General features: G+C 41.6%; 1 protein-coding gene across 1 annotated transcript in view; it reads left to right on the top strand.

Annotated features, from left to right (window-relative positions):
- The window catches only part of LOC143024749 (uncharacterized), a 38692-nt gene extending 16640 nt beyond the window's left edge, over positions 1-22052 (top strand). Inside the window, exons 2-4 of the mRNA XM_076183857.1 lie at positions 14060-14173; positions 15915-16020; positions 21735-22052. Coding sequence (XP_076039972.1) covers positions 14087-14173; positions 15915-16020; positions 21735-21853 — 312 coding nt within the window. The 5' untranslated portion in view covers positions 14060-14086 and the 3' untranslated portion in view covers positions 21854-22052. The remainder of the gene's footprint in view (positions 1-14059; positions 14174-15914; positions 16021-21734) is intronic.
- Positions 22053-26572: the final 4520 nt, after the last annotated feature.

Here is a 26572-nt window from a genome sequence, read left to right as displayed (position 1 = left end):
AGTTCATATATTCATTATTATTATTCTCATCCAAATAATATTAAACGTACAGTATTTGCCTCAATGTATTTAAGAGCTTTTCGTATTTGTAGTCCTGAATTTATTGATGAAGAAATCAGAAATGTTTTTAACATTGGGCTAGAATTAAAATACCCTAAGCAATTCCTTGATATTGCTTACAATTTTGCAAGGAAATCATTTTTAACTCCTCAGCCTAAATCACCTTTCAATTATCATAATGTTTTAATTTTACCATTTCAAGAAAAATTTGTTAAGTATCACAGAATTATTAAAAAGATTTAACGTAAAGGTAGTTTTTAAACATGATAGTACAGTAAAACTTAAACTTATCAACAATAGTATTGAAATTAAAAAAGGATGCATTTATAAAATTCCTTGCAAAATGTGTAATCAATTTTACATAGGTCAAACTGCCAAACCCTTAAACATTAGAATTGAACAACACAAGAAAAATGTTAGGGATGGCAATCATTCTAGTGGTATATTCAAGCATATTGAATTAAATAATCATCCAGTTGATTGGGGTAATGCCCAGGCAATCTATTATACCAACAACATAATAGCAAGAAATTTAATAGAGTGCAGTTTGATTCATACCACCAGTAATCAAAATACCAACCTACATAAAGGCTTGTACAAACTTGATAATTTCATTTGTCAAGAAATTAGTAAGATAATATCAGGTAAAATGTAATCCAACGAATTGACTTAATGTCGCCCTATATAATTAGTAGAAACAGTGACCCTTGGCGACTGTGACCTGATGTCGCCCGACCATCGTAAGATAATTGACAATGACCTTCCGCTCTCCAGGGGGTAATTGGTCGCTACGCTTATTCAAACTGTCCTTGTTCCTTTGTATCATGTATATATTGTCTATGTATTCCTATCACTATGTACTTGTTGCACTGAAGATGTAATATACGAAAGCGCTCTGCTTCGTTAGTTTCTTTTTTCCAAGTGGTCTACTTTGCATATATATATATATATATATATATATATATATATATGTATATATATATATATATATATATATACATACACATATATGGGTCTTCGTTTGGCGACGCGGAATTTTTTTTATGAAACTTTTACAATACAGTTTCGTATGCTGATCACAGAAATAACATTAATTCTATTGAGAAATTAAAAAGAGTGCCGAAAAAAACGGTTTTAATGATAAAAACTTACCAAGACCTTAGCGGTACATACTTGCATGATAAAAGTTTAACCGGTAAAATTAGCGGGCCACTGGGCCTGTCACCACCGTCACTCAGTACCACCAAGCCGAGACGTGCTTACCGAAGTTACCGCTCTCTGAGTGTTATGGTATAGCTTATCGAGTTATCGGTTAACGAAGCTTTACCGGTTAACGAAGCTTTACCGGTAGCAGAATTTTTGTCGGTAAGCTATCATTAAGTTTGTTGCCGATAAAACCGGTAATTTCACCGGTAGCTGCCCACCACTATTGCGAAGAAAGAACAAGTCACCATCTGTATCCGTCACTTCAGCAACGACCAATTGTGGGAAGAATTTCTGGGTTTCGTGCATGCCGAAGACTTGACTGGAGTAGGACTGGTTCATCTTCTCAGCACAGTAGATAGTGTCGGTCTCGACATGAACAGCTGTCGCGGTCTCTGTTTTGATGGAGCCAGTGCCATGATGGGGAAGTTTCGCGGGTGTGCAGCAGTTATACTGTGAGAATATCCACTCGCAGAGGTGATCTACTGCTGCAACCATCGGCTGAACCTAGCGTTAACAAAGGCTTGTGAAACAAAGTAAGTCAAACTCGTTCTCCAGACCCTCAACGAGGTTTACAACTATATTAGTTCCTTAAACATGCGTTCTATGAGGTTTCCTCAGCTGGTGAAACACCGCACATCCTCGAAGCGGCAGAAGTTGGTCGGCCTCTGCGCTACTAGATGATTGAGTGACACGATTCCGTTGTTTTCATCGAACTGCTACCAGTTGTAGCCATCTTCCTTGAAGATAAGAGCAATTCGGATGCGAAAGTGGGACTACTGCTGATCGCCATCCAAGAGCCACGCTTTCTGATTGGTCTTGCCGTCGCTGAGTCTGTGTTGGTTCACACTGTGGAACCAAGCCAAACCCTGCAATCTCCTATAGTGGATCTCGTGTCCGCATATACTACGATCAGGGAAGTAGTGACGCATCTTGCCAGAGTCAGGGAAGATGCCAACACTAGATTTCACGACATCTTCACGAAGGCAGAGGAGCTACTACACGAGATCGGCTCAACGCACAACACCATTCCCGTGCCCCAAGTTTGCAAACGGCAGACGCAACGTGAAAATGCTCCTTTCCAAGCAGCAGAAGAGTATTACCGCTGATCTGTATACATACCATTTCTTGATCAGGTCTTGAGTGAGTTACAGCACCGGTTCCAGAATGATACCGTTATTACTGGCTTCAACATCAAGCACCTGCTCACTTAAGGATGGCTTAAAATTTTGCTGGCAATGGGTATTAAAGGAATTATGTGGGGTGAGATATTGAACATGCCCTTATTCTGTTCAATTGTGTTGGTTCCTTGTGTGATTGCTGCTTCCAAACACTTTCTGCGGATCTTGTCAGGCTCACTATCAGAAGCTCTGCATTTTTCCAGAGCATCAAGTGGTTCTCACGGTTATGTTCCTATTTTTCTTCCCCCTTTTTCTCGATTGTGAGCCAATGTCCGTCACTCAGACAATCGGGCCAGCCTCCTCCTCAGACTTTCCTAGTATTCAACTCCCCTACCTTCCTCCCTCACCCTTTTCCCGTTCCCCCCATTCCTCTTGTTTCATCTCAGTCATGTGTATTGCAACTATGTACTTGAAAAAAATGTAACAAATGAAACGTCATACAAATAAAGGTTCTGTCCACGCATGGTGTTTATTTCGAGTCTTGTCGGCAACTGCCATTTTCATAAAAATTAAATAATCTAGTGGCTCCTCCACCCCCCAAATTTTATTCCTGGATCCGCCACTGATCCTATGCCTGTAATGACCTACATAATTTATCACAATAAGTGCTGACAGGTGTTACAAAACAATTGTAACAATGAAATCAAATATTCATTTCAAATCACGACTAATGTCACCTTTACCCTTCTCAGTCACAATGTATGGCAATAACGGAAAATGCAGTTTGACCCAAAGTGATTTTGAAATATCAAACCTTAGGCCAATATGCACAAAATGAGAAATACTGTATAATTCAATTGGAATCGCTACGAAGAATGATAATCATGAAGGTCGACACGGAAGTTATCTCGGTCCAGAATGAGGTCACTTTAAAATTTGATAATAGATGAATGAAAAAATAAGAGAATAAACAGATCAATAAATAAGTGAATTAATAAGAATATATAAAAGTAAAACATCTTCACTATCAAAATCTGGGATCTAACATAATTATGAACTATTGGGGCTGAGATTGAAAAGCTAGATGCAAGGTAATACTATATATATTCCCCATTAGGATACACATATATGAAAATACAATTAATACAATTTGAATCTCGAGGATGACACAAAAGAGTGTATTAAACTTATTTCCATTGTGGTCCTCTTAAAAAAATCTAGATACATTAAAACAAGTAATATAACTAAGAACAGAACATGTTTTATCATAATACTTAAAAGAATAATCATTGACATCTCATTATGTAAAGAAAAAAAAAAGATGATATATAGAGCTAAGTACAGAACATGTTAATCATAGTAAGTTCTTACAAATAATAATGTTTGACACAATATGTGCATACATATACCAAGGACTTTTTCGCCCTTACAAGGGAGGTAGCCTAAGTCAAAAGGCATAATATCATTCCCACCCATTCCACCCCCATTCAACACTCCTGGCTCCCTTCCTCTTTTCTTGACTCCTGGATGACGGGTCTTCCCTGCATCTCGCCCATCCCCCTGGGCCAGAAGCAATGCAGCAAGACACAGCACTTCCACAGCAAGACCGCTTCATTTAATCGACGAACCCCCATCCCCTCTCCGTTCTCTCATGTAGTAAAATTGAAGACGGGGAGAAATCCTTTCGGCAAGGGACTTTTTTACGTCTTCACTTCAGAAGCCTTCAAGTTCAACCTAATTTCACACCACTAGTCTGAGAACGCTACCAAGTAAGTTCTCAGACACCCTTTGAATTATTAAACTGTATTTACCATAGGTTTAATTTTCTCAGACTATGGTTTAATCCTCTAAAACTTTGAGTCAATTTTCTCTAATTTGAGAATTTAATATTTAATATATGAATTTAACTTAATTTTCTTTTGCAGTCGATTTCAACTCTAACTTAATTCCCCCTTATGTCGTAAGCTACAATCTAGCAGTGGTGGGCAGCGATAAAGTTTGCGATAAAGCGATAACGATAAAGCGATAAAATTTTCCGCTAATTCCTATAACGATAAAGCTATAAATTTCCAAGATACCTTAAAGCGATAAGCGATAAATCCAAAAATACTCTATTTTTGCTACTTATGCATTTAAAAACCTCTATTCAACACTTAAAACACCAAATATTACATAATGAAAGACTAAAGGACCCGAAATTAACATTTTATTACTTTATAACAACATTTAATGAAGACAAATTAACAAAACTATCACAGCACAACATCACAAACACAAATACAACAATTTAAAACATCTCCTCATCCTCCTCATCCACCCCCCTTGGCACCTTGAACTTCTGCTTGAGGAGGTGGAGGTTTCCCTTCAGAAACACCAGGTGCTTAAAGTTGTCCTCACTGAGGCACGCCCTCTTTGGCCTCAGGACGTCCCCAGCTGTGCTGTGCTGATCACGTGGGACAACTTGTAATAGTTTGTCAGAGCGGCCATCTTGTCTTTGATGATCTGCAGCTCCTGGCTCGAAATACTGCAGCCACCCGCAATCACAACGTCTCCCTGGTCACTGGCCTGGCTGCCAGGGCGGCTGTCCTCTGGCTCACTGCCCAGAGCGGGAGATGGTGGGAATGTCCACAGATCCCGAACTCCCGGAAATGTTCCGCTCCCTTTCCTGAGTCACATCACTGCTGCTGGCCTCCACGCGGAATAACTCCTCCACTGTCCTCTTGCCTGACATCTTGACACTCACTAATCACTAAATTCACTATTCTCGAACACTGAAGCGCGCCCCCCGCGACACTAATTAATAACGCAATGTAAAACGCAAAAACCTAAACGATTTCCTGAAAAGGAAAAGTTAAAGCGCAAAATCACGCGACGTTCGTACGAATGGGAGGCACGCGCGAGGCGCACCTCAAAACGCAAAAAATATATAAAACTAATATATATTAATTAGATATTTAGTTAAGATAGCAATATACATTAAGAATTATGTATATATAAGTTATAACACACAAAGAAGCTTTGGATCGCTGGTAGCACAATGCAACACAGAGCTGAGATCAGATGCATCCAGTTGGGGGGCTATTCAAAGAAACTGACAACAGAAGCGCGGTCTGCCAAGCGCCTGGCCGCATCTGTTTGCCGCGTAACAATGAGCCTGTAACCTCCCGCCGTAACGGTTTTTCGTCTTCTACTTTATCGCTGGATTTATCGCGGGAAATTTGAAAGCGATAATTTTTCCGGTCTTACGATAAACCAAGGTCTAAATATACAGGTCAGACCGTTTACATTCTTCTGCGCAGCTTCTGAGGTCATTTGGCTGAGTCCATTTTCTCTTTGTGATACACTGAAGAAAACTGTGAAACGCCAAGGAAGACAGGAACTATAATATTTTATATATATATATATTATATATCATATATATTATATATTCATATATATAGACAGGAACTATAATATTTTATATATATTTATATATATATTTTATATAATATTTGTCAGAATATAACTAATTGCGTGGAGCAGTGCGAGCGAAGGCGACGTCATTTTTGGACGACGGACCAGCTTCAACTGACAGCTATAGGACCCGCTAACCCCACTTTGAACAGCCAGGTGACGTTCACGGGCCCGCTGCGCCAACTCCCTCGAAATTCGGTCGGAAGTGGTTAGACCTTATATTCTTAGATCTTGCGATAAACGATGAGCGATAAATTTTCGGTTAAAGCGATATTATCGCTTTACTTATCGCAACGCCCACGACTGCAATCTAGCATTATTATTTAAAGTTATGATAGGTGGTTATGAAGGCCGGTTTCCTGTTGTTCTTTTGTACCAAGTTTGTTCGGATTTTGGTCATTTCCTCGTTTGAGGACCTTAACTCTTTGATGGAAACAACCAGCACTGAGGGGGCGCTATTATACCCACATTCTTTCGAAGTTTATCGAATTGTTCCATTGAACTTGGTGGCCTCTATTGTTTAAAATCGTGATTTTCCTTGCTTAGTCTGTTCTTTTCAGTTTAAAAAATGTATCTATATATTATCTTCATGAAATTCCTCCAAGATCAGTCGTATTAGTTGGTCTATAAGACAGTTTTCGCTATGACAGTCGTACTCTCTTGATTTGGGAATAAGTCTTTGGGTTGTAGTTTCAAAATGGCTAGCGACGAAAGGTCATTTTCTGAGTCTGAGGACTTAAAAAAAGATCCGAAGACAACGAGCCCATAAAAAGGGTCTTATCTCAAAAGACTTAAAGGCTCTAAAAAATTCACAACTTGACTCACTTTCTCTTACCGTCCTTGACACCATGGTGTCACAATTAGAATGTTTCCTCTCGGAAATCCAAAAATTTGGCGAAGATGTGTACTTGTTACTCCCTGAAGAAGAAAGGGACGAGGATATGGAAAAATCCAGGGTTTACCTCCTGTCCACCCTTCTAGAATTGTCTCCTTTTAAAGAACAGAGACAAGAATTAAAGTTCTTGACTCCAAAGGTGAATCTTGCAAGTCCTCTGAACTTAATTCTGTAAAACTTCCTCTCCCTCCTATTGTTCTTCAACACTTTGAGAACAATTCACACAATCCCTTTGCCTATTTCAATTTTAAAAAGGGTTTTCTGAATGCCATTGCTGGTATCCCCAATCTGACTAATAGTCAGAAATTAATTTATTTAAAGGGATATCTCAGAGGGGAGGCTTTTCACTTAGTGGAGAATTTACAAATGGATGATTCGAACTATGACACTGGATTCCTTCTTCTTGATGAGTTGTTTTTTAATAAGGAAGAGATCTTGGACAAGATGTTGATTTCTATTATTAATGTACCTGAGGTTTCCAAGTTGAAGGACCTAGAAAGTTACATTAGGTCTGTAGACTCCAAACTACAAGACCTTAAGGGGATTGGAGTTGACTTTACTAAGGCTGGAAGTGAGGGCCTCCTTTTGATCGGTAAATTAATTTCAAATAAATTACCTAAATTTTTCTTGATTGAATTGTCTCGGGTGGTTGATTCATATTACCCCAATATTAATCAGCTTAAAAAAGTTTATCAATCAGTTTTAGTTAGACTTAAAATGGGATCTGATGACCTCAATGTCAAACCCACATGAAGTGATACTACCAGCTCCCTTGCCTTCAAGGAAAATTCCTTGAAAAAACCAGTTGATTCTAGCAAGGGAGTTAGTCACTCCTTTGAGGTCAATCCAGATTCCATTAATAAGTCTATTTACAGATGTAGATTTTGCCCCGCTTGTGACCATGGAAGTTCAAAATGTTCTTCCTATATCTCCCTTGAACACAGGATAGAGCAGTTCAATTTGGACTCTGTAACAGATGTTTGAATCATGGACATGGCTCTATGGAATGCCCCGGGTTAAAGGCTGCTCTGCCTTATACCGTAAATGTTTTGTGTGTAACAAACCCGAGCATCATGGAGCCATGTGTCCTTTGGCTAATAAGTTACCACTGATTCAATTGTTCCTTTGGTTTCCATTCCTGTTAGCAGAGGCAAGAGAACTGCCCAATGTCTCTTTTTATTAGACACTGGAGCCCAGTTTTCTATCATTAACAAGGAATTGGTGGAGGACAGTTGGACCTTGTTTAAGTCCTCCTATGGAAAGGTTGGTTTCTTCATTTGGTTACCTCTAATGAATAAAAGAGGTTTTAATTACACTGCAAACTTAAAACTCCCCTCCTGGATGAATCTGTTTAGTTTGTTTTTTGCAATAGAAGGATTCAACTTGTCCTTACAAATTCCTTCATTATCCTCTATACTCCAAAGTAAGAACAATCATGAATTTTATGTTTCCCCTAGTTTTCCCAAGTTGAAGGGAGATCAATTGAAAGTTTTAGGCATCATTGGAAATTACATTCTTCAAAACTTTCAACTACTTTCATTAGAGAGTGCCCCCTTATGTGGTAACCCATCTTGCAAGGTTATTAAACTTGCTGATGGTTTCATTTCTTACGGGACCGGGGTTCAATATATCCCTCCTAGTGAGAAACCTTTCTACTTAAAGAGAATGATAAAAGGGGTTTCTGAAATGCCCTGTAATGAAGTACTAAATTTTGATAACTTCAAATATAAGGAGAAACCTTTAAGGATAAATCCCGAATCTGATCTTAGAGTTGATTCGTTAAATTGTATTGAGAACTATGGAGATTCTCTTATTTTTTATAATTCTTCTTTCAAGGCCAATGGAATTTCTCTAAAGAAATCTGAGAAGGAAACTTCCTTTACTCAGTCTAAAAGGACTGTTAAATACTTTCCTCCCAAAAGGTTAGGCAAGGATAAGTTAATAATTATTAATTTCTGTCTACAACGTGTAAGTTTACAATTTGATCCTTTGCAGGAAGTCTTTGTTAACTCTTATGCAGAATATGGTTTTGATAATTTGTATTTTCTAGAATCCATTGGCTTTAAAAAAGAACAAACCCCTGATATTGATGCTTTGGAAGTTGATCAATTTAAACAGTCCATTTCCTTCAAAGATGGACACTATTATGTGAAGATCCTGTGGAAAAAGGATTTGGTGGACCTTGTTCCCTCAAATCTAAAGATTGCATTGGCAGTGGCACAAAGGGTCTATGACAAGCTTGAGCAAAGGGGCCTTAGGGAAGAATATGAAGCTGTGTTTGACCAGCAAGAGGCCTTGGGTATTATTGAACCAGTTACTAAGAGTCCCTGGCCAAATTTTTATACCCCATAGACATGTGCTCAAGAATGATGAACTTGCCACCTCAAAAATAAGACCTATTTTCAATTGCTCTCTTAAAATAGGAAAAGCTCATTCCTTAAATGAAGCTGCATTCCCGGGAGCTAATTTGATGAATAACCTCTCTCTTTCGTTGTACGTCAGAACCAACAATTATGTCATTTTGGCTGATATTATAAAAGCCTTCTTGCAGATCTGTTTGAAGGATGAGGGTGATCGTAATAGGTTCTGTTTCTTTAGGGGGATTAACAACCAATATATTCCTTACAGATATAATGCTATCATTTTTGGTTTCATCTGCTCTCCCTTCATACTGAACTTCATTATACAACATCATCTTTCCATGCAGCCTGACACTCTAACTGCCTCCTTAATTAAAGATAAATTCTATGTAGATAATCTGGTCTACACTACTAATGAATTTCGTTCCCTCCCTGCTATGGTCGAGAGGATTAATGAGATCATGCTCAATGGAGGTTTACCTCTCAGGGAGTGGACATGCAACCAGACTTCTGTTCTTCGACTTCTTGAACAAGAAGTCATTTGCAATAAAGAAGAGGTAAAGATGTTGGGATACATACATAATAAGAATTATGATACCTTAACAAAGATGCCTCGACCAAAACGCAAGTTTCGTCTTCTTTGGCTTCTATATTTGATCCATTAGGTCTTTTTTCTCCTGTGTTTTTACAAGGAAAAGTTCTCATTAGAGAGATGTGCCAAAAAATGGTGGATTGGGATTGGAAATTGGATAGTGAGTTGCTTGCAAGATGGAAAAAGTTATGTGAAAACTTTAGGGAGGTTAATGACTTGTCCTAAGGAAAACTTTCTGTTCTGAATCTCCCATTAAATTATTTGTTTTTGCTGATGTTTCTAAGGAAGCCTATGGCTGTGCCATCTATGTAGGGCAAGAAAGAAGAGAGTTAAGGGAGTCTAATGGCTCTCTTCTATTTGCCAAGGTCAAGGTGGCTCCTATTAAACAAAGAACATTACCTTCTTTGGAACTTATGGCAGCTTTACTATCAATAAGATGCCTCAAAACTATTTTTGAGGAAGGACTGGTGTCTGCCCCACTGGTTGAATCTGTGGTACTCCTTGTTGATAGTCAAGTTGCCCTTTCTTGGATCCTGACCAACAAGGCTCCAAGGAAGAATATATTTGTTAATAATAGATTGAAGGAAATTTCCAATCTTTTGGAAATTTTCAAGGCCAAGTATACTCCTATTTCTTTTACTTATGTTCCTTCTGAACATAATATGGCTGATTTCCTAACTAAACCTTGCAGTGCTAAGGTGTTCAAGGAAAAATTCAATTGGTGGGTTTATGGACCAGAATGGTTGTTATTGCCACCTCATACTTGGCCGAAGGGTCACTTGGGATGTATTCCCTCCAGCATCAAGGGAGACATTGTCAATGCGGCTGTTGTCCAAGTTGACACTCCTCCTCTAATTGATGTTAAAAGGTTTTCTTCTTACAGCAAACTTTTGCATCACACTTCTTTGATTTTTAAGGCTGTCTTTTTGTTTAAGAAGTCTAATGCTGACCCAGTTAAGGCAGCTTCTAATTATTTGATGGGAATAATGCAAAGGGATTCCTTCCCTGCTGAATTGACTTATTTACAGAACTCCAATACCAATGACATACCTCCTTTAGTAAGTCAAATGAACTTGTTCTTGGACAAGAATGGTTTGATAAGGTCCAAGGGCAGAATTGACAAGAACATTGACCTCAAATATGAGGTTGTGAATCCCCTTTTTTTGTCAAAATCTCATCACTTGACTAAACTTTTGATATTCTTTGCTCATTGCCAAGTTATGCACATGGGACTGCAAGCTACACTTAATTTCCTTCACATGCATGGATTCTGGATCTTTAAAGCCAGACAAGCTGTTTTAAACATTTTGAAGGGTTGTATAGTTTGTAAGAAATACAATTCCCGTGCAGTTAATTATCCTTCTCCTTCCTCTTTACCTGCCTCTAGAGTGAATCTAAGTGTGCCCTTTGCCCATACTGGTGTGGATTACATGGGGCATTTATGGGTCAGAGACAGGAATGGAGATAAGGTAAAAGCTTATATTTTGATATTTACTTGTTTCAATACTAGAGCTGTCCATTTGGAAGTTGTGGATTCTATGTCCACTCCTGAGTTCATTTTGGCTTTCATTAGGTTTGCTAACAGATATGGAATTCCTTCAGCTGTTTATTCTGATAATGCTAAATCCTTCATACAAGCGGGAAGTGTTATTGAACAACTTTTGTCATCTTCTGAATTTGAAGAGTTTAAAACTTCCTGTGTTCACCATAGAACCATCCCTGTTTAGGCTGCATGGTATGGTGCCACTTGAGAAAGGTTAATTCATACAGTGAAACAATGTCTCTATAAGGTATTGGGTAGGTCTGTTCCTTCCCTGGCTGAGATTACCACTCTTTTATCCAATGTTCAAATTTTTTTTAACAATAGACCACTTACATATCGTTCCTGTGAAAATGAGGTAGATGTCATTACCCCAAATCATTTCCTTATTGGAAGGACCATTCCTTCCTTGATGTTTGGCGATTTGGAACAAGTGCCTGAATGGGAATCAGGAGAAGACCTCTCAACTTAGTCATGGACTGTAGGATTATTTCTATGAAAAGTTTAAGAAATGATGGTTGACAGAGTACTTGGTCAGCTTAAGGGAAAGGGATAGAGCTGCGTACCCCAGTTCTAGAAGCTGGGAAAAAGGTGACACTACTTTTTTGAAACTGCCTTTTAAGACCAGACCTTTCTGGTCCTTAGTTAGTGTTGTTGAGACCTTTCCTGACCAAGACCATGTGATACGTACAGTCTCTGTCATTAAGCCCGATGGAAATTCTATCAAAGTCAATGTTAGACTTTTAATCCCTCTAGAGCTCCATGCTGAGTTACATTCCCATCATGAAGATGAATCCCCTAGGGATCCTATTTTGCAGGCTAGCGAGTTGGAGCCTTTTGAAGAGGCCTCTAACTTGGAGGAGGTTATTTCTTTGGAAAACGACTGTGTCGCTCCAGAACTTTCCTCTATGAGACCTTCTCGTAAGAATGCGCTAGCCTCTAGAGACCTAGTAAGGTCTCTAGCACTTAAAAGGTTATTGTAAATTTTCCTCAAAAGTGTTGCATTTATTAAACACTTTCTTTTTGTTGTCGGGCAGGTTGTGGTAATTATTGTTGGGAATATTAGTGCTTACCTCAGTTAAGGAACTTTCCCTCAAGATGTTATTTTCTTTCGATTCAGGAGCCTACCCTGAAACTTCGAATCATGCCTATTGTAACTTTAAATAAGATACGATTAAACTCCCCTCCCTTTTACTTATTAAATCTATGAAGTAATTTTGGTTTGATAACTCAGGAACTTTGAGAAATTAGTTAAAGTAAAAGTTAACCCGTGGCTTCGAGCTTTTTCCGAACACGTAAGAGTCCCGCCGAATACGGCCACTGTCATCGGGTCTGAATGTCAGATCTCCCAGAGCTCTGGTTCCTGGCAGACCACTCTTAAAACCAGTCAGCAAGGGACTTTTTTACGTCTTCACTTCAGAAGCCTTCAAGTTCAACCTAATTTCAGACCACTACTCTGAGAACACTAACAAGTTCTCAGACATCCTTTGAATTATTAAACCGTAATTACCATATAATAAAATATATATTCCTTAAAAGATATATTTATTTTAAGAGCCAAAAAAGGAAAAAAAAAGACTATTTTCTCTGAGTATAGAGTGAGTTTTATTCAAATATTGAAACATGTTACTGTTATTGGTTCCTGACAACTTAATGTTGAAAATAAGTTCTTTGTAAATATATATCTTTAGAAATATATATTTACAAGGAAATTAAATGTTTCTCAGTTGATATGTGATGAAATAAAACATATAAATTCCCAGTACTTACAATTAAGGCATGCATTCTGTTTCGCATGCAGGATTTCCTCTTAGACTAAGTAAAATTGCATATAATAAACCACAATATTTTTTTATGAATTATATTTGAGACAACAGCTCTGAGATTTTTTTATTTTGTGCAGCTGTGAATATCTGACCATCTTCAAAACTTGTCAACATCCTCACTTGCATCTGGAAGTGTTAGTCCCGAGAAACAGACAGTCTACAGACCAGGCCCAAGATTCTTCCCCATCAACTTTAGTTCCTTCACCTTTTCACACGAAGAGAGCTGACAACCAGAGATGACTCCCCTCCCTCACCACAAGCTGGTGACATGGGAATTATCACACACTTTGCATATTTGGACAAGGAAATGGTAAAAAATATTTAACTACACCAATAAGACCAAAACTCGAATATGCAGCAACACTATGGACACCCAGTACTAAAAAGAATATTAAAAAAATAGAAAGAATACAAAGAGCAACAACAAAACTGGCACCAACTCTTTCCAAAATGACATATAAACAAAGACTGTCCAAATTAGAATTACCAACTCTGGAACAAAGAAGGGAAAGAGGAGACCTACTAATTATCTATAGAATTATGAAGGGAATGGAAATCTTGGATAAGAATGATTTACTAAAATGGGACAATAGAAAAACAAGAGGACATGAAAAGAAACTAAAAAAAGATAATTACAGAAGAGATCTGAAAAAAAAATAGCATCCCACACAGAGTGATAGATACTTGGAACAAATTGGACAGGGAAACAGTGTGTGCAAATACTATTCAAGATTTTAAGAAAAAACTTGATGCTGAGAGATACAAAGACGGGTCACCACAAGCATAGCTCCCTTCCCATATAATACAACTAGGTAAATACACTGATACAACAGAGAGAGATCTCTGGGAAGGCCCAAACACAGCTGCCAGATGTGTGTTAAACAATGACTATTGAATAATTTGAAACTATCAACACTTGGTAAATTTTATTTCCTTTCTTAAAGAATAGACTACACTCTAGTATTCTACAAACGGTTGAATATATTGTAATACTGATCCCTTATTGCAGGAAAACGCTGAATAAACAAGAGAAAAGATGAGGTGCTCCTGCCCTAGAGTAAACCATTTCCTATGCTGCTGCTCTGTGCGAACAGGATCACTTTTCCTGGCGTCATGTGAACTGGTAAGTTTTACCTTATATGATTATTTATCTATTTATTTATTCTTAGGTGAGAGACTGATGCCACTCAGTTATTAAGAGGGGCTTTTCCTTTTTTCTCCTTCATAATCTCTCTCATTAGTCATCCAGTTTATCAAGATCCCATGTGGCCATACAGTTTATGAAAGCCTTTATCCACTTTTATATTTCTTGTTAATTTCTCTCTCATCAAGGATTTGGGAGATAGGGTTGATGAAAGAATATTAGGATGGTTTGGACACATGGAAAGAATGAGTGGGGAAAGACTAGTGGAAGAGGTGTGGAAGGCAGATGTGGAGGGAGTGAACATGAGGGGACGTCCTAGGATGAGGTGGATGGATGGGGTGAAGGGGGCTTTGGGGAAGAGGGGAATGTCTGTTGAGGAAGGAAGGGAGAGGACGGAAGACAGAGGTGAGTGGAGAGTGGTTGTGTATGGATGGTGTTGTGATTGCATGAGAAGGAGTGGGCGGGGGGTGGGGGGGGGTAGTGTGCGTAAATTTTGACGCAGCCCGAAGGGATTTCTCCCCGTCCTCTCCTTATATGCAAGGGGGGACGGAGAGGGGGGGTCGCCGATTAAATGGAGCGGCCTTGCTGTGGATGTGCTATGTCTTGCGACACTGCTTCTGACCCAGGACGGTGGGCAGGGTGCAGGGATGACCCGTCATCCAGGAGGTGCTCAGATGAGAGGGAGGGTGGGAGGGGTGTGGAGTGTATCTAGGGATGAAATGGGTGGGAGTGTTTTTATGCCTTTCCCTTTTTGGCTACCTCCCTTGGAAGGGGGAAAAAGCCTTGGTATATGTATGTATGTAATTTCTCTCTCTCTCTCTCTCTTTCTCTCATTAGCACTCGAACTCTCAAGGTCCCATGTGGCCATACAGTTTGTGAAAGCCTTTATTCATTTTCATATTTCTTGTTCATTTATCTCTCTCACTATCTAGTCAGTAAAACTATCAAAGATCATATAATTTGTGAGATGATTTTTCTATATTATATATTTTCTTCCTAATCTCTCTCTCTATCAGCCAAACTCATTCATACAAGAAGTTTTTTCCAATTTTATATATATTTCTGTTAATCTCTATCGCACCCACTCCCTACTTCTCTCTCTCTCTCTCATGACCTACCTATATGTAATGATCCTTTCAATTTGGAGGCTCTCAAGAGAGTGTGTAATGAATAGATGGAACAGACAGAAGACAAACACAGCTCTTTTTATAATATGGACTGACCTCAAGTTTATTCACCACAATTTGATAGTCTACATCTTATTTACCTAGTAGTATTTTGCAGGAAGGGGAGCTACGCTTGTGGTGTCCCACCTTTGTATCTCGCAGTGTCTAGTTTGCTTTTAAACTCATGAATGGTTTTTGTGCACACTATTTCCTTGTCCAGTTTGTTCCAAGTGTCTACCACTCTATGTGGAAAACTGTTTTTCTTCACATCTCTTCTGTAGCTATGTTTTTTTATTTTCTTTCCATGCCCTCTTTCGCTTCTCCAGTCCCAGTTTAGCAAGTCCTCTCTATCAAGTATTTCTGTGCCTTATGAGGATATTCATATGTATAGTATTTTCCTAATATTGACCATGTTCAATTATTTTTTATTACTGGATCTGTTTGGCATATACATATATACATATATATATATATATATATATATATATATATATATATATATATATATATATATATATATATATATATATATTTGAGCTTTGAAAATTTTACAGTTGCTGTTTACATCCACACTACTGGGAATGCTGTATTCTTTTGACTTTGCAGTAACTCTAAAGAAGAGTGAAGCAAAGTCTGTGGGTGAAGGACCAGATCCTGCATGTAAGTCATGATATATTGTATTAAATGTTCTGAGTCTAAATAAAATGAGGAAGATAACAGGAGTGAGAAAAGAGTGTAAAGTTGCTGTGTAGAATGAGCAAGTAATGACAGCATGATACAGTAAAAGAAAATAAAAAGTAAGAAGCTGAGGAGGTGCTCAGAATTTAGGGCAAGTAGACATCACTGGTAGGTGATGAATTTGAAAGCAGAACTGCATCATGCAAGGTTTAATCAAAAGTGATTCCCCAGTTGACACATTGAAAGTTGTGAAGCTTATACTAAGGAGATATTAGAAGTCACTGGAAGCTGTTGGTAAGATCACTTTAAAGTCCTAAGAATAGAAGAAAAGTAAGAGGGTGTAAATGTAGTACAAACAATGATGGAGGAGTAGAAGGGGGGGAAAGATACAGGAAAGAGTGAAATATGAATGAGGTAAGTTAACAATATAATGGTAGTGCTGAACGAGGCAAATGTGCCATATGGAAATAATTGTTAGAGATAGGAAGGAGGAGCATAGATGAATGGTTGCAAGAAATATTGAAAAAGACAGAGAAAAGGTAATATATGACTGGAAGGAAACATGTGGTTCCTCTTTACAGTAGGATGGTGGAAAAGGAGGGCTTCCAGCAATTACAGCCTAATCAAATCATGCCTTAACTCCTTATAAGATAGAAATACAGAAAAAGAATCTCCATCACTTAGCCCAACCATATGCAGTTGCTTTTTATGATATATATGGAAATATTGTGGCAGCAACTTTGTATTTCTGTATGTAAAAAGAATTAAGTCCTAGGTGTGGAAAAGGTGAGAGTTATGAATAGTAGAATCAGGGTAGTCAAAGTTGAAAAGTGGCTTAATATGATTCCGTGGGTGGAAAATTGTTGCATATAATGGTGCCACTACAATCCCTAAAGTACATACATACAGGGTCTAACAGATAAATCCGTACAACTTCTTATCACATGTTTTAAGATTAATATCTCGGGTTATAATAAACAGAGTTATGAAATTTTCAGTATATTTAGAAAAGGCAATAAGAACAATGATTTCATTCAATGTAACCACCTTCAGCTGTTATGACGCTTTCAACGCGTTTATGAAACTTGGATACAGCGTTGATGATCTCAGACTTTGATAATGAACCCACAGCCTTCTTGATGTCTGTCTTCAGGGTTGTTATACTTCTGTGTGGCTTGTCACATGCCTTGGCCTCAATTCGTGCCCAAAAATAATAATCTAAAGGGTTTAGGTCTGGCGAATTTGAGGGCCACAACTCTTTGTTCCAGAACTGCACATTTGACCCTTCGAGAAGGTTGGTGGTCCTCTTCGCTGTGTGGGCTGGAGCCGAGTCTTGTTGGAAGACAAACTGGTTGCCACTAGCCTTATCTTTCATCCAGGGTATTATTTTCTCTTCTAGAACTTTGCAATAGATAACGGCATTGACTTTCTCCTTGTTGTTGAAGAAGTGAGTGAAGACGTCCCCCTCAGTTGACACCACACAGAGCACCATGACACTTGCTGGTTTCTTCGTCGTTGTCTTGTGTTGAACCTCTGAGGATGAGGAGGCTATCCAGCGATCATTCCGCTTATTGAAAGTCGCATCAACCGTGAAAATCTTCTCGTCGGAAAAAAAACTTGATGACTGAGCCATTCGACTTCATCCAGTTCAACAGCTTTTGGCACCTGGTCAAGCGGATTTCTTTCATTTTTCGTGTCAAAAGATGTCTTTTTCCTTGTGAGAATGAGGTTAATCCCAATTTCTTTAATGCTCTGTGAATTGTCATTGTGCTGACACCTCTCTTCTTTGCCAATGTCGATAATGGTAAGGCTGGATTTGCATTGACACTTCTCTTGAGACCAGCTAAAAAGCGAGGTGTTAGAATTCTGCCCCTTCTGGGCTTGTGAGCAGCTTGTTGGTCTTCGCCGGTCTCATCAAAACGTTTACAAACATCGTAAACAGTTTGTCTGGAGTATTTTAGCATCCTTATCTAGGAGTGTGACCCGCGCGACGAAGTTCGCATATGGCTGAACGTTTGGCTTGTTCCATTGCTTAATGTTTATTGCACCGGTGCTAGTATACAACTGGCTAAATTATTAGACAAATGGAAGTATCTGGAAACAATCAGAATTGCCATATGTTACTTTTTAAGTGCTTAAAACTTCTTCAAAGTTTGTACGGATTTATCTGTTAGACCCTGTACATATACCAAAGGCTTTTTTCCCCCTTATAAGGGAGGTAGCCAAAAAACAAAGACAGAAAAAACCACTCCCACCCAATCCATCCCTATCACACTCCACTTCCCTCCACCCTCTTCCCTATAGTAATAACTGCATATAACTATGCAATCAATACCTCAGCACAAGGTGCACACACATACACATGCCAGATGAAAATAATTGCCATTTGAATAGACAAGGGGAGGGCAAAACTATTCAGGGTCTTACTAGAGGCAAAACATCACTGGTTTCAACTTTTGGAGAGAATCTGCAAAGGAAAACTGTGGTCTTTGTTTCTGAAATTGCTCATGATAGGAAACAAAAGATCAAAATTAATTTCTTGTTTGTTTTTATTAACAAGTGTTATCTTTTTTTTTTGCTGTATCTACAGTACCCCATCTGGGATATTGGCTGTACGTTATTGTGGCAAAGTAGCATGCAGTTGATACTTTAGGGTCTATATGGGGCACCCCTATGGACCAGAGTCACACATAATTTTGTCTATGATAGAGGAAGTCTCTGTTCATAGAGAAATTATAACATTTTTATTATAATGCGACTGTCCATCTGTTATGCTGTCCCCCCCCACCCCTTGTTACTGTCCTGTACCATTTCTCTGAATATTCATTTCCTTTTTTTGCCTAACCCTGTGGTGGGGGAAAGGAATACTGCCACCAACTCTTCCCACTTGTCGTACAAGGCAACAAAAAATGGGACGAGGATAGAACTTGGAATCCTGCTACCTGTAGCCCCAAAGGGAACATTCCTAAAAAAAAGTAAAGGCATAAGAGGGTCTAGGAGTTTTCCAACCAGCACCCAAAGGTTTGGGTCTTTTAATGTGTATAGATGTGGTACAAATGAGAATAAAAGGGAAGAGATAGGCAGTATGTTCGTGAGATATATATTGAAATAGAAAAAAGGTAATATATGACTGGAAGGAAACTAGCCACTTCCTCCGGACTCTCTCCCTTAATACTCACTTCCAGTCTGCTGCCACTTTCTCCCCTTGTACATCTCATCACCTTACTTTTACCCACATTTATCTTCAACTTCCTTCTTTCACACACCTTCCCAAACTCTGTCACTAACTTCCTCAATGCCTCCTCTGATCCTGCTACAAGCACAGTGTCATCAGTAAACAACAACTGGTATATCTCCCACTTTTCTCCATTTTTTTTTTAACCACCTCCAGTCCCTGACCCACTGCCTTTCCATTCACCTCTTGCACCACCCCATCCATGTATAAATCGAACAGCCAGGGCAACATAACACATCCCTGACAAAGTCCCACCTTTACCTCAAACCACTCACTCTCTCCATTTCTAATCCTAACACAATCTACTACTCTCATAAAAACTCTTGACTGCTCTCCACAGCTTTCCACCTATCCCATATATCTGCAAAACCTCCCATAGTGCCTTCCTGTCTACCAGATCCATAAAAGCCCAAAATACATCCTTACCTTTTCCTAATGAAACAATACAGAGTGCAAAAAACCATACACAAATTTAAGAGCAAATTAGACACTGCAAATACAAAGGCAGGACACCATGAGCATAGTTCCCCTTCCTATAAAATACATCTAGGTAAATACACATCTCTAAAATATTTCTTGGGAAGCAAAACCATTGCAATTGCTAAAGAGCAGAAATATATTGGAGCATTGATGATAGACAACCTGTCACCAGACATTTCGGTAGGATTTTGGGAAAGACACATGGACTGCTGGAGAAGATTAATAGAGATGAGGAAAAAACTCATAGAAACCCTGATCCATCCATGACTAAAATATATGTCACATAGAGTGAAGGATATAAGCAAGACTGAGAGAATATTAAGGGCATGAACCAAACTGGTTCCCACCCTGGCAGATAAACAATATGAGCAGAGACTAGATGCACTAGGATTAACAACTTTGAAAGATCAAAGAGAAAGAGGTGGTATGATTACAGTATTCAGGTTGCTAAAGGGGATAGACTACAACGACAGAAGAGATCTCTTGATTAGGGACTGGAGGAATTTAAGATGTAATGGGAATAAATTAAGATAAGAAAGTCTACATGTGTAAAGAATGTGAAGAAATACAGTTTCCCATAAAGATGTATAACAACTTGGAAGGATATAGACCATGATGGAACTGTATATGAATTTGAGGCAAGATATGATCAATTGGAGAGGTGAAGATAGGACCACATGAGCGTTGCTCCTTTCTTGTACACTACAATTAGGTGAATAAATCAAATTAAGTAAATTAGGTAGATACACACAAATTAAGTTGAAGAACATCATGAAGTAGAGCAATGAGAAGGCTCATGAATGAAGAAATGAAGAAAATATCAGAAAAATGAAACAAGGGCAAAAAGGGTAATTAAAATTACAAGAAGAACAAATATAGTTATTAAAAATTATGGAACAACAAAAAGAAGAGGAATATGTGGATAAAGAGATGATGAGGGTATCTGAGAGTAGAGAACTCGTGATAAGAGAAATGGAAAACAAATGAAAATGTATTTTAATGGAAGGATGGCATGAAGAAGATTTACCAACAAGAAAAGAGTGAGAAACAAAAGAAAGACAGAAAACAGAAGAAAGAGTACAAGCACTACTTGGCAATGAGGAAGGCACATATGAAGAAATAAAGGTATTCAGGTTAGGCAGATATGTACAATTCACAAAACATAGTGAATCAATTGATTGATAAGACATGGAATCTAGCAAGTATAAACAAAACCAAGAAAAATTAGGTAAGAAGATATGCAACAGAGGAAGAAAGTGAAATGAATAAAATTGTTAGAGGCAGCTAAGGGAAAAACTAAATGAGGAATGAACAGGAGAAGATAGAGTTTTAGCAAAGAGTGATATATCAGGAAATGAAGTGCTTCCTAAAGAAAAAATAAATAAAAGAAAAAATAAATAAAAGAAAAATAAAAGGATTAGAAACAGCCTATATATGGACTGATATCAGCAAAATTAGAAATGAATGACTAAAGAATAAAGAACCAGACATAATGTGCTTTGCCAAAATGTTCAAATGGGTGAGGGAAAATAGAACATGGTGGAGGGACACAAGGGGGAAAATGGAAGATGGTGTGACAATGGTAGTGAAAACAATCACTATGGTGGAAGAGGTAGAAATAGGAAAAGGAATCTGTAAGATAATGAATATAAGAATTAAAAGTGAGGAAGATGGAAAAGAAACAATGCAGTCTTTTATTTATATATATATATATATATATATATATATATATATATATATATATATATATATATATATATATGTATATATATATATATATATATATATATATATATATATATATATATATATATATATATATATATATATATATATATTTATATATATATATATATATATATATATATATATATATCAAAAGCTAATAATTTCTGGCTACCTCCCTTGTAAGGGGGAAAAAGCCTTTGGTATATGTATATATGTATGTATGGAATAATTTATATTTTTCTCTTACTGACAGTGACTGATCTGTATATTATTGTGATTGTGGTTTCCATCATTATCATGCTGTTGTCAGGATTGCAAATATACGGTGTGCTTTATGTAAGTATGCTATTGTATCTACTTTCCCTGCTGTGATAATGTAAAGAAAATATTAGTTCTTTTGAAATATAACAAATGAAATCTGTTCAAATTACATTACTTTTAAAATTGGGATCCTCAATGACCAAGTTGTTTAGAATGTCACTATTTGGGTGTGAAGTTGGAGTGGAGGTGATTTGAGGATGCTTGGCTGAGGGTGCCACCATCCTAGCCTTCTTTCAGAGGGAGTTCCTAACATTAAACTGAATGAACATTAAAATCAAAACAGGTTCTCAAAGTTTGGATCTACTTGGAACTATAATCAACAAATTCAACACACTATACCACAACCCACAAAATACAACACCCCTACCCCCCTAATCATCAACCCCCACCAATTAACAACAAATTTTAACCTTTTCCATCCATCCAATATATAACAATAAACAACTTTCCACTCATACCTCATTCCCCCCAAACTTTAAAACCTATCCTAAACCAACAAAACAACATCCCATCCCCTCACATTACCCACATTTATTAACATAAACCACCCAAACCCCCACTACATACAAAAAACTCCCCAAACCCTAATCCCTACAAAAAACCCAACCCATACACCCCAAACACCCAAAAACCACCCCCCCCCTTTAAATCACCAAAAACTCCAACCCAACCAACCCTCACCTTGCACCTTATACTACTATTACCACCCATAAAACTATTGCACAATAACATTCAATCATAATATCTATAACAACCAATCTTTCATAAATAAACCCCCACTAATCATCCCCCATCTCTACCCTACCCTATTCCTGTGTCCTTTCCACCCCAACACTTTTTTTTCCCACCACTTCATACCCAATAATATCAAATACAACTATACAAACAACCAATCACTACCAAATTCTTTCTATTATTATCCCATCTTCCTATCAAATCCTCCATCAACCAATCAAACATCCCCCACCCCCTCTATACAAACCCCCCCCATAAATATCACATTTCTCATCTCAAAACAACACTCCCCCTATTCCATTTCCCCAAAAACTTTACCTTCCACCCCCTCTCCCAACCACTCATTATTAATCCTTAACCAAACCAACCCCCAATATAACCCCAAACCCCTTTTCTCCCCACCATTCCAACCAAACCCCCCCCCCAACATTCTCACCCCATCTCCACTAAACAAATATTTCTAACTTACAATGTAAATCTAACCACCTTAAAAACACATACAAACCACAACAAATTTCATCTAACCCCTACATACACACTACCCTAACCTCCACTTCTATCCCCCCAAAATCCCCACACCCCCACAAATCCCAATCACACCTACCATTAACACATTATAAAACTTCCAATCACCCTTCTTTGTTATTAACTTACAATTTACCTTACCAATTTTTATTATTCCACCCCTACTTACTCCTAAATTCATCCCATACACTTCCCAATCACCACCAAAAAACCATCCACCCCCCCACCAAACACCCATCTACCCACCCTTTCACCCCATACCAACACCCCAATTAATCAATTCCACACTCCCATACTCACTTCTCATTCCCCCCCTCCAACCCTAACCCCACACCCCCCCATTCACCCAACCCCAATCACTACACCTCACCACTCCCCTATTAACCCCCTCCACCCCCACCTCCCCCACCATACCAAAATTCCAACCTTAATCCTACCCCTTTCACCCCCCCCCCTCTATACAAAACAAAAATCCCCCCCCCCCCTCAATACCCTCCACTTCCCCCAAACCCACCCAATCCCCCATTACCAATAACTCACACCTCTTCCCCCTCATCTATATCTTCTAAACCCCAACAAAACTATTATAAACCACCATCCTTTACTCACCTACCCATATCCCAATCAAATTCTTTTCATCTCCCTTACTACACAACTAATACCTAACTACCCTCCTCCTACTACCCTCTCATTCCTTCATACCCTAACCCCCAACCACCCTTACCTCCCCCCAAACCCCTCCATAACATTCTATACCCAAATCCCAAATTTCCTAAAACCATCCACAAACCACCCACCAAACTCCCCATTAAAATATAAATTAATTCTTACTTCCCCCCCCCAATAAATAAAACCTCCTTTCACATCACACAAATATCCCCCACCCTTCCCCCCCACCCCCTAAATCCACCCAACACTTCCCCCAAAATCCACCTACCACTACCCAATTCACCCCTTTCCCCTCCACATCCCACCACAAACCAAACTACAACCCACATTAACACCTTTCCTACAAAAATAACACACCAAAAAAACCCACCCTACACACCATAACTATCCCCCACCACCAACCCCCCTTCAAAAAACCCAAAAATACACCCCACCCCAACACACCCCCACCAAAACACCCCCAAACCACCCCCCCCCACACCAACAAACAAACCACCAATACCCATCCCCCCCCCACCCCCCCCCCCCCCCCACCCCCCCAACCCCCCCCACCCCCCCCACCACACCCCCCCAAAAAAACCCCCCCCCCCCCCCCCACCCCCCCCCCCCCCAAAACACACCCCCCCCACCCAAAAACCCCCACCCCCCCAACACACCCCCCCCACCCAACCCCCACCCCACCCACCCCCCCCCACCCACCCCCCCCCCACCCACCCCCCCCCCCCCCCCCCCACCCACCAAACCCCCAAACACACACCCCCCCCACCCACACAACCCCACCCACCCCCCAAACCCCACCCCCCCCACCAACCCCCCCCCCCACCCCCACCCCCCCCCCACCCACACAACCCCCCCCCCCCCCACCCACCCCCCCCCCCCCCCCCCCACAAAATACCCCAACTCCCCCCTACCCCCCAAAATAAACACCCAACCCCCCAACCCACACCACCACACCCCCCAACAAAACCCCAACCCAACAACACCCCACCCCCCCCCCCCCCCCCCCCCCCCCCCCCCCCCCACACCCCAACAACCCCCACAACCCCCCCCCCAAAACCCAACCCCCCCACCCAACCCCACCCCCCACCCCCCCCCCCACCCCCCATCCCCCCCACACCCCCCCCCCCCCCCCCCCCCCCCCCCCCCCACCCCCCCCCCCCCCCCCCCCCCCCCCCACCCCCCCCCCCCCCCCCCCCCCCCCCCCCCCCCCCCCCCCCCCCCCCCCCCCCCCCACCCCCCCACCCCACCACCCACACCCCCCCCCCCCCCCCCCCCCCCCCCCCCCCCACCCCCCCCACACACCCCCCCCCCCCCCACCCCACCCCCCCCCCCCCCCCCCACCCACCCCCCCCATCACCACCCCCCCCCCACATACACCAAACTCATAAAAACAAACACAAAACCACACCCCCCCCCCCACCCCCTCCCACCCCACCCCCAAACCAAATCCAAACCCACCAATCCCCCACATAAACCCCCCCCCCCCCACCAACAAAAAAAACAAAATACACCCCACCCCCACCCAAACCCCCCCCCCCCCCCCACACCCCCAAACACAATTCACCAACACCCAAAACCCCCCCACACACTCAACACCACCCACACCCCATACACCCACCCACCCCCCACCAACCCCACAAAACCAAAACCCACCCCCCCCCCCACACCCCCCCCCCCCCCCCCCCCCCCCCCACCCCCCCCCCCACCCCCCCCCCCCCCCCCCCCCCACACACCCCCCCCCCCCCCCACAACACCCCCCCACACAAAACCCCCACCCCCCCCCCCAAAACCCAACTCCCCCACACCCCCCCCCTACCCCCACACCCCCACCCCATAACAACCCCCCCCCCCCCCCCCCCCCCAAACAACATAATCAAAAAACCCCCATACAAATCCCACACAAACCCCCCACCCCCCAAACCCCCCCCCCCCACCCCCCCCCCAACCCCCCCCACACCCCCACCCCCAATACCAAAACACTCACACACCCCCCCCCACAAAAAACCACAACACACACAACCCCCCCCACCCACAAAACAACCCCCCCCCCCAACCCCCACCCCCCCCCCCCCCCCCCCCCCACCCCCCCCCCACCACCCCCCCCCCACAACACAACCCCCCCCCCCCCCCCCCCCCCCCCCCCCCCCCCCACCCCCCCCCCCCCACACCCCCCCCCCCACCCCCCCCCCAACCCCGCCCCCCCCCCCCCGCCCACCCCCCCCACCCCCCCCCCCCCCCCCCCCCCCCCTCCCTCCACACCCCCCCCCACCCCCCCCCCCCCCCCCCCCCCCCCCCCCCAACCCCCCCCCCCCCCCCCCCCCCCCCCCCCCCCCCCCCCCCCACACCCCCCCCCCCCCCCCCACCCCCCCCCCCCCCACCCCCCCCCCCCCCCCCCACCCCCACCAACCCCCCCCCCACCCCAACCCCCCCCCCACCCCCACCCCCCCCCCCCCCCCCACCCCCCCCCCCCCCACCCCCCCCCCCCCCCCCCCCCCCCCCCCCCCCCACCCCACCCCACACCCCCCCCCCCCCCACCCCCCCCCCCCCCCACAACCCCCCCCACCTCCCCCGCCCCCCCCACCTCCCCACCCCCCCACTTTTAAACACCCACCCTTCAATAATCATCACAACCCCACTATAAACCCACTAATAATCATAATAACCCACAACACAAATCTCCTCCACCCCCCCATCCCAAATATCCCCATTAACCCCCCCACAAAACATTCTATAAATAATTAATAAAAAATACACCATCCCAACCCAACCACACCCCATCCATAACCCTAACACAATAACCCCACCACAAATCCCCCCCCCATCCCCTTACCCACTAACCCA

This window comes from Oratosquilla oratoria, chromosome 4, assembly GCF_046742065.1.
Source record: "Oratosquilla oratoria isolate Oo_2021 chromosome 4, ASM4674206v1, whole genome shotgun sequence".
NCBI classification, from domain to species: domain Eukaryota; kingdom Metazoa; phylum Arthropoda; class Malacostraca; order Stomatopoda; family Squillidae; genus Oratosquilla; species Oratosquilla oratoria.
Note: the sequence above shows the minus strand (reverse complement) of the source record. Positions and strands in the feature narration are given on the sequence as shown.